This window comes from Ruditapes philippinarum, unplaced genomic scaffold (assembly GCF_026571515.1).
Source record: "Ruditapes philippinarum isolate M1 unplaced genomic scaffold, ASM2657151v2 ctg2124_1_1_1_1, whole genome shotgun sequence".
NCBI lineage: Eukaryota > Metazoa > Mollusca > Bivalvia > Venerida > Veneridae > Ruditapes > Ruditapes philippinarum.
This window is the reverse complement of record NW_026866703.1, coordinates 72,294-82,224: the sequence shown is the minus strand read 5'-3', so window position 1 is coordinate 82,224 and position 9,931 is coordinate 72,294. Positions and strand designations below refer to the sequence as shown.

Genomic DNA, 9,931 nt, shown 5'->3' with positions numbered 1-9,931 from the left:
GGCATTCGTGTATTTCATCTCTTTGGCACACGCCAAGGCACACGTTCTAAATAATAGCGAAAGCACTTGACAGGATCTTTGCAGACGACATTGAAAGAGGAGGCGGAGTTTAGAATACAGGTGCGCATGTTGTCACGGTTGCGTGAACGCCCTACTGCGGTTAGTATCGTCAACGCCCCAGGTAGCACGCGCTGTATTGAGATTGACAGGTGGGTGGAGCGGAGTCGCGTGTGAAAGGTTGATTGACATGATACGGTTGTATGGTCACATATATCGCACCTGAGTTTATAATATCGACTTATTTCGTCAGGGTCATATTCGAACGAACTGTATGAGGAGAAGTAATAACGCACACTTTTGGCACACGACTGTCGCACGAATTTATACGTACATACTTATAAAGACATTTGCATATTTCTAATTTTCAATGATTGAAGTTTTATAGTTGCATAAAATTGATACAATGGCAGCTACTACATTAGGATTTATTCCACTGCAGCTGATTCCAACAAACGCTATCGGGCAGTACAATTTCGAGAAAGGATTTCCAGCAAATGGGACATACGTGGTGGTGAAAACGCCAACAGTAGCTCAACAACTGCAGCTTACAAAATCTCTGAAAGAAATGCAGAATGGAGGAAAAGAAATTAACAATAACGAAAATGCAAACAAACCAGTTCTTCTACGGTGCAAAAGACGGGTGGATTTTACCGGACTTGGCTGCAAACTTGTAGACTCACAAACTCCGTCTGTTTCCAGACGAAATGAGCGGGAACGTAAGCGCGTGAAAATGGTTAACATGGGGTTCGAGACGCTAAGACAGCATGTTCCTGTGGGCCGAAAAAACAAGAAGATGAGCAAGGTTGAGACACTAAGGTCTGCCGTACAGTATATAAAACAACTGCAGGAACTTCTGGATGCTGACGCTGCAGCTCCGGACAATCGTCTGCTCGATAATGTAGATATGGACGAACTTGAGAACAAAGTTACAGAAATGATACAAAATGCAAACGAAAGTAACAATAACCTGAACTTAGAAAATGGTATTAATTTAAGTAACAGTGTTAATCAGGAAGCTATGGACGTCTCGCAGAATCTCGGAAACCGTTTGCAGCAGACGACACAAAATTTTTATCCGGAACAAGATTCTAGCACACCGGAATGTTCACCGGATCTACCGCAGTCTCCAAATCATGCACAGGATCATTTTTTCCAGAACTATCAAAACTGTCAGCCAGTTTACACGACGCAATATGACAATATTTCCACGTCGTCGGCGGCGGGATCAGTAATGTCGTACTCCCAGGCATCTCCCGCCGGCTCACTACATTCTCCAACATCAAGTGTCGTGTCGGACTCCAGTTACGACTCTGTCGGTCATGAAGAAGAAGATATTCTGTCATTCTCAAGCTGGTTTTGATCATTCAAAACAATCAAGTCTGCATATGTTTGGTACGTTTGATTTTTTTATACATATAATATTGTTTTTAATTTCTTAAAACATAAGCGATTTAAATCTGAAGGCTTTTTTATTCTGATGTTTTAAGACAGTAACTGTTTGCCAAATTGCCGTGTTTATTAAAAAATCTCATTCTTTCACTATATACTGCTAAGTAAACCGAACAGTTTATAATGCATATTCACGGTAATACAAATATACCATATTATCGTTAATAGTATTTATTTTAATTTTATTAAATCTATATATTCTTTAAAACTAACGATTAAATCATTTGAAATTGTTCGAAATTTCTTGAGCAAACATTACGCCTTTCTCAACTTCTGGTAAAATTTTACAAGCTTAGAAAAATAGACAGTTAAATTAAATTGTTCACCGGTATTTAAAAATCTTTAAATCTGGGATTTTATCACTTCGTTTACAAGATAAATTTAAATATTTAGGATGTTTTGTAGTAAGGAGTCATGTTTGCGATATTGTTAAGCGTAGAATTTCGGTTGTCAGGTCACGCTTAGTATTTTAAACTCATTTTCTTCATTTTTTATTTCTATTCTTTATCAAATTCCCGAAGATTAACTTTAAATTATTTAAATTGTAAGTTGTATAATATTAAATTTGCCTAAATTGGAATATTGAATTAAAGTGAAGACGGTGTAAATAAACAGACTGTCGATTATTTGACTTAAACATTTCAATGTTTCTTTGTATTTAGAAGCTATTTACTTTTAATTTCTTCTCTTATTTTTGAAAGGATTTTTTTGTATTTAGTTTTGTCCATCAATGAACGTTTCGATGGGTGTAAATTTACAATAAAATTAGCGCAAATAACACAGGCCCTGAAAAATAAACAAATTTCAACTCCCGTATAGTAACTGGAGACCACGAAAATTTACTTTCGGATTTGAGAAGCAAATAATAACACTGGGGCCGTCTTCCGTGAAAAGTTGTACTTTTAAACTAATTACTGTCGTTTAAACAAGACTGGATGTCACACAATTAAAAATTTAGTTTATAATTACAGCACTCGTTTCGGATAGAATTTTCTCGTAATCTCTACATAAAAGCTAAACGTAAGCACTCCAGTCTTAAACAGTCTAAGTCTATTTATTTTATAAAATGAAGGACCACTTTACTAAAGATCCTTCAAAATTGATAAAATTCGGAATCCGTCGGTCTTTTGGATTTGTCACAATGAAGGCGAACTGTTCTTTTATCATTAATCTTTTGTTAACGGGGCGTAATTGCCTTATATAGTTAAAAACTGGATTTAAGACTATCTTTTCACAGATTTGTGTACTTATCAGTTATAATTAGCAATTTCGCTGTTTATTCAATGACCCTCTTCGCTACTTCTTTTTTTCTAGATTGTCTTCTGTAAATATTGAATGTAAATATAAAAAAGAATCTGTCCCCTAGGGGTCGAAGACCAGCTCAGGATTTAGGGTTTCATTTTTTATTCAAATGTTTTATGTTCATCTTAAATTCTTTCTAAAAATCACGGTGCGCAAAATGCAGTGGCGTGTCTTCGCAACAGAATCTAGGTTTATACCAACTGATATGTATTTAAATTTTTTAAATGTGAAATAATTTCAATAGTCGCATATCGGTGCTTCAGCGTTTAATAAAAAGAGAATGAGGTTTAATATTTTTGTCATGCATTGATATTTAATTGAAATTAAATCCGCACATCTGTAATATTCTCAGACATTCTTGAGTTGCTTTTTTTTTCATTTCCAACCCAGTCAACCAATCAAGTTTCAAGCTTTTTGTTCTCGCGTGAGCTGGCGCGTGCGGCACACGAGAACGAGATTTTTTGGTCGCGCGAAGTTGATAATGGGCTGATAAAGATAAAATTTACTTTAGTTGAGGTTTTTTCGTAATATGGTTGCATCAAGCAAAATATGTAATTAAAGGCGGTATATCACCTTTATGGTAGCATGTCAACAGTTTGTCGACGCTTGCTTGGTTTTTATCACCACTCATTCAAACCTCGTCAATTCACTTGCATACCACGAGAGAAAAGAGGAGTTGCGGATCTTTTATTAAATAGAAATATAATTTGTGTGCATACGCACTGCGATTTTTTATATATTGATCTAATTTTTAAAAATTGTTAGTAAAAGTGAAGGGTTCGGTGCGGATCAAAGAGGTCAAAATGGGTGAATTGGGTGCGGAACTAAATCTTTATTAATAAATAATGAACTTAAAGCGTGGCAGTTAGAAAGTTAAATAAGGAGAGGGGAAATCTTACACTTCCTTTAACATATTCTATTCAGCGAGTATAAACTAGGTGGCAATCTGGTATAAAAATGATTTAATAAGCTGTGAAGTTTTGGAGTATGTTTGCTTAATACTTCGTTGACTTAGAATAAATTATGAAAATTTATTTTTATTTATTTATTTCTCTCTTTTCAGAATATGCATTGATTTGTGATAACAGAGTCGGTTAATTGTGGATTACGGACAAACCGTAGCGAAAGGACTAATGCGGTTTCAGGCATGATGCGTGAGCCGTAAAAATCAGAGGACCTCCGAATGACAGATTACACGGAGTTGCGTTGGTAACACAAGCCATGATGCAAGGTAAAAATGCAGGGTGCATTTCTGAAGAACACCGAATATCGTCATGGCAACGTGCAACCAGCAACAGAACACTGCCTTATTTAAATGCATTTAGCATTGTATAGATTTTGAAATTATAAAGTATTTATTCATTTATAATTGCAGTTGACAATACTGGAATAGTGCCTTAAATGGACTCGTGTTTTTAATGAATGTATATATTTTATTGAGTATGAAATATTTATTCATAGATTAAAGAAAGAAAAAAAGAAAGAAAAATACGAAAGGTTGAGATTTAACTTTTCTAATTTTGTTGCAATATTTTAGAATAAAAAGTTAAATAAAACAAACGCCACTGCTTATTGTAAAGAATTTATCGGTCAATTATTATTGTTTGAGTTTTTATGAAACAACTTTTAACTAGAGTTAAGCGATTTTAAAATACTTGTATTTTCTTTTACTTGAAAAAAAAAACGACAACACATATGGCGTATTTATTACTTTACCATTTTTATATGTTACTTGAACAAAGTCTGCTTGAACAAAAATGTGCAGTTATTTGTATTTTCCCCGAATGTGTTCAATTCTGTTTTTATCATATACATATACATATCATTTTTTACAATATTATTAAACATAAGCTCAATTCGACCAGGTACTTAAAAGGCCCTTGTTCGGACTTTTTTTTTGAGTTTGAAGATATTTTTTGTACTGTTCTCATAATAATGTGTTCAAAGGAGATGTAAAACTTAACATTGTGTACTTAGTACTTACACAATACGTTACACAATTGTGTAATAATGTTTTCTATGCAGTGTGTTCAGAAATGTGTTCAACATACATTTTTTTTAATATAAAATGAGACATAGATAATTGTTTTTATATGCAAACTTACAATGATAAAAATACGTCATAGATTCTGACGTCATAGGCACTTGTTTTTTTTTGTTTGAAAATTGTTTTTTGAAAATTGTTAATTTTCTTATTTGTTGAGAAAAAATTTAAATATGGGTACAAATTCTTCACAGGTTTATGCAAGAGTTGGGTTGTTATGAAATTGAAATAGTGCTTCCAAGCGTTAATATGTACATAATTTTATTCTATTTTTATGAAATTTACATACATTTATATATGTGACTGTATAAATATTATTGAAATTGTATATAGTTTTATATAACGAGTTCAAATACCTTTTTTTTTTAAAAAATGTGTTATGATAATTCATATCTCTAAGCGAGATGAAATAAACTGAAAATGAAAATCAAAGAAATGTGTTTGTTTTGTTGTTTTATTAAAGGGGGTATATCAGAAAATAACAAAATGAAAATGTACTTTGAAAAAATGATTAATGGTTTATACTCGAGCACCTGGAGAAGTTTATGTAACTTTGTATCAGTGTTTAGAAAACTTTGGGTTAGTTTATTTTATTACAGGTTGTTTCTTTTTAAAATATAATCAAATGACCTGTCCTTTAAATAAGCATTAGATGAAGCATGGTCTTTGATTGTAGAGGTGATATATACAATTCGTGCTATTTATTTCCATATAAACAAACTCTCCTATAATTACACCAATCTTGCTATAAAACCATGATGGGGCTTTAAGATATTTAGTTTAATACCTTAGAATTTAAGTTCAAATAAAAAAAAGAAAAACTATATACGGCATGTTAACAGTTAGTTTGGGGACATTTCTATACAAAAATTCTTTTGTATAAACCGACACACGTGCTACTTTAAAATGAACAATTTCAGCGTACACGCGTCTAATTTCACTATATTGTTATCTAGCTCGATTAAATATTCAAACATTGTGCTTTTTTTCAGAACTGAAATCAAGCGCATAGTACAAAATGTATTAAAATCTAAAGTATCCGAATTCCCTTACACTGACTGTTATTTGTATTTTAATTTTATCACTTTATTTTTCCATTTACCGCCGTATTTCCTAGTTTTGATAGTGTAAAATACTCAAATGTAATGACATTTAAAGTTTTTGTTGTTCGGAGAAAAATCTATAAAAAGTCGTAATCTAAGAGTAAATTTGAAAAGCCTATCCATAAACCCTTCAAAATAGCCACTGAATATCCTTGTTTTATTGGGACCGCAGACGACAGATGTAAGAATAGCTTTACCTAATACAAATAAAGAAATTTAAAATCTTGAATGATATATCAAATTAACATAAAGTTTATTAGTCATTTAAACTTTCGTTTAAGTTTTTATGTACCTTTATAAATTTAGATTTAACGTATTCTCTCGCACATATACTCAAACAGTCAAAATAGGAACACCATAGGTCGTTAAAGACGGCAAAACAAATGACATTAGAATGGGAAAGAATATAAGCTACTCACAATTTTAAAAATAAACAGTGCACAATATTGTCAGAAAGACAAATGCCCTTAAATAAAAGAAAAGACAGTCGATATCCCGAAAAGTTTTAGGTAAACACTGTGTAATTCTATTTCCATAGTTATCCAAAGTTAGCTCAAATCTTCTGATGCAGTTTAACATGGCCTGTTATTTTCAATTCGTTATTGGTCCCACAAAAAACGTCATGAATGGTTTACACGTATTAGACAGAAAGATTGTAAAATATGCTTTGCAGCAATTAAAAAAAAGGGAAAAACGTTATTATACGGAACTTGTTCCATATAGCAAATTAAAAATATTCCATATAGCTAATTAAAGTGAACGAGTACAATTTCCCTAAGTATTTTAGACATTTATAATAAATATAGAAATACGTCAGATGGATATTTTTTATTAAATATTTGATTGAAAGAAAAATATATAAAGTAATTTGCGTATAAACATTTTTATGAGGAATATTAATATTTTGTTCTGGAACAATTTATTATCTGCTATTTAAATATATGCAATATCAGATCATGTGTCTCACACTTACCAACAACATTCATGTATGATTCTTTTGTGATTTGTTGTTATGTATGATACTAAGTAGTAAGTATTATCAAAGTAATTATTAATTGTATTACCGACCTTCTTTTGTAGACCAAATTTCTTTAATACTCGCCGTTACTATTTCACTAAAATGAACGTTTAGTGTTAAATGACTTTAAGTTAATATAGCATTTATTTTATTTGTGTAGGAAGCTATTTAAAATTTAAAGCCACACTCTTGAATTGACTCCTGCTTACCACCGATTTGACACCCCCCCCCCCCCACTTCCTCCAAAGGGGTTTAAAACAAACGGCCTGCAAGCCTTGATTACTAGTCCGACTAGTTAACTTCGCCAAATAGCTTCTGAAGTCTACAGTTTTGTTGAGGAGAAAAATATTGAAGGAGAAATGAAAAACGGGTCTTAATCGACAAAAGCAGACGTACATTGAGTAGAAGTACTGTTTATAATGCAGACAATTGATGTTTCCCTGTGGTCGTTTTAATTTAGGGACAGTCAAAAAATAATCTAAACGAAAGAATATGGTTTTGACGTTCATAAATTACCAAATTATTCATTTTTATCTCTAAAGTACATTTTGATATCGGCACATCAGACAGAACTATTGTCTGTTATCATCAGAGGTCACGTCCAGATCACATGATCATGAGATTTCTATTCCGAGAGCCGCCACTAGCCTGTCGACATATATTAGAAAACAAAAAAGGGACTGCAATGCTGTGCGCTGCAGGTGCGCGCGCGCGCTCTTACAATTTGGAATACATGTATCAGGGTGGCTATCATTTTTCCATAAATTTGTTACAAGTTAATGGGGTAACACAGCAGAGTCGGAAATCATCTGAAGATACACTGGAAATTGGCCACAGTTTGAAATCATATTAACATATGTAACAAGGGCGATTTGAACAACACTTAAGTCGTTAAAAATTATCAAAATCCATTACCGAAATTTTCAACAGAAGGCCTATACAGCGAAAATCTAATAAACAGATGGCGCCTAAATATCACTAGGTGTTGTTGAACATTTTAATTTAATTTTTTTTGGCAAAAATGTCGCTATATGAGCATGTATGAACATTTATACAAATCTAGCTAAAACAAGCAACAGCCGACATTTATGTAAAGACTGCATTTAAACTTTGATCATCCTACTTAAAAATACGATCATAACGACAACAACAAACATGAACACTGCGAATGAATGAAACAACATCATTTTTCAGAATACAATCTAATAGTCTTTATGAAGAATAACCTTTCCAACAACTGCCGACCTTAATATATTCCACAAAACATGGAAATGTCATCAATGGTAAGCAAGTATGAACAGTTTGGAAACCGGAGTAAGTATGGTACAAAATGGCGATATCTTTCTTTTGTGTCATTTGATCTCTGAAATTCAACAAATCGTAAAAAGTCAATAATGGAATAGCTACTATGCTTGTATACTAAGCAAAGGGCTTTCAAAGCGCCACTGTGCAGTAGGGGTTCACGATCCCCTATACACACTCATTGTCGTCCATGCTTAACTCACACGCTTTTGTTGACTGCTTTTCTGGAATCATACACACAGCAGTAAGGGTGAGGGGCGAGCGGTTGGAAGTCAGTAATCTTTATTCTACTACGCTACCAATATAATCATAACAATAATTATCATTTTCAATGCAGACACAATGCCAAATTACTACCTCTCGGAAATTAAAAAAATGTATTTTTAAAAATTCATACATGGTATTGACACTGCAACATTAATGGTTCAACTTCTTTATCTCCAGTGTTATATTCTTAGTCATACATTTTTACACGTATTTACAAACATTTAGTTCTGCCAACAACTCATTCTAACCATGCGTCCAGTGCAGACCAAGATGAGCCAAGACATCCGTGTCGTCTGATTCATGGTTTGCTCCATACGCCAGTCAATAAATGATTTGACATTTTCCAAATAATTAATGAATAGTTCAAAGACAGACAAGTGCATTTGAAATATTTAGCATGTTAAGGTCTGAATTCATAATATTATGTACTGGTAGAAGATGAAACAATTAATAGTAATGGGATTTAAATTATCCAGCTAATTTTAACACCTCGATAGTTTTATGTTTAATTTAGGATTTGTGATCCACGTGTGGTCTAAACATCGCATTATCTTCTAATTCCAGCCAACCTATCTCCAGCTAACTTTTAATATTGCCCGCCAAATAGGGTAATAAATACGCTAACTGGCCACATCATAAAACCCTTGTTAAGACAGGTTGATATATTTCAATTCCACTTTGAAGATTTATAAAATCCTGTTAATCACACCTAAAAGATTTATCGTGTTCAGCGTTAAACCGCGTTGTAGAAGTCAAATTATTGATAATTAATTCATTTCGTATCCAGGATACATTTATGTATACGAAAATGCTACTTTGCCTCAATACAAAGATAAAAGGGGCAGAATCAGCACGTAGAAATGAATGTGGTGTGTTTGTGAATTTAAACTTGGCTACAATGATCGCTTCAAAAAATGTCAAGATCATTTAAGGCCAGTCGTAGAGGTCATTTTAGGGTATACCCTGTCAAATACGTATTGGATAAGAAGTGGCAAACAGGTGCACCCTGGCTAATCCCGTATTTGCAAAAATGCCATTAAAATCAATTTGAGACATCAAAACTGATTCTATATAACAAAGTATTTTTCATGTATATCGTCTCAGCATATTAGAAAAAATGTCAATGCTAATGTTAAAGTAAATACATTTCTCAATCTCTATTTACGATCATTATACTTCATCAGAAAAAGCTATAAATATTACGAAACGAGCGGACAATGTGACTGACTATAAAATTATATTGTCTTCCCGAGATCGTGAATAGAAAAAAAAACTAAAACAGGCATACAAATTTGCTTGACATTTTAATAGCCAATCATCTGACCATACAACGCTAATCAGACGAGAATTCAAACTGATTTGAATCATATATCGCAGACGAAGGAT

The 9,931-nt window shown here is 32.8% G+C and overlaps 1 protein-coding gene across 1 annotated transcript; it reads left to right on the top strand.

The window, feature by feature from the left end:
- The first annotated feature begins 291 nt into the window (after nucleotides 1-291).
- LOC132733411 (uncharacterized) lies at nucleotides 292-5,281 on the top strand. Its single transcript, XM_060720059.1, has 2 exons — nucleotides 292-1,452; nucleotides 3,875-5,281. The coding sequence occupies exon 1, from the start codon at nucleotides 464-466 to the stop codon at nucleotides 1,418-1,420; it is 957 nt and encodes a 318-aa protein (XP_060576042.1). The 5' UTR covers nucleotides 292-463; the 3' UTR covers nucleotides 1,421-1,452; nucleotides 3,875-5,281.
- The last annotated feature ends 4,650 nt before the right edge of the window (nucleotides 5,282-9,931 follow it).

Excerpts from the sequence above, each read along its gene's own strand:
- LOC132733411 (XM_060720059.1), top strand. The coding sequence starts at position 464 with ATGGCAGCTACTACATTAGGATTTATTCCACTGCAGCTGATTCCAACA.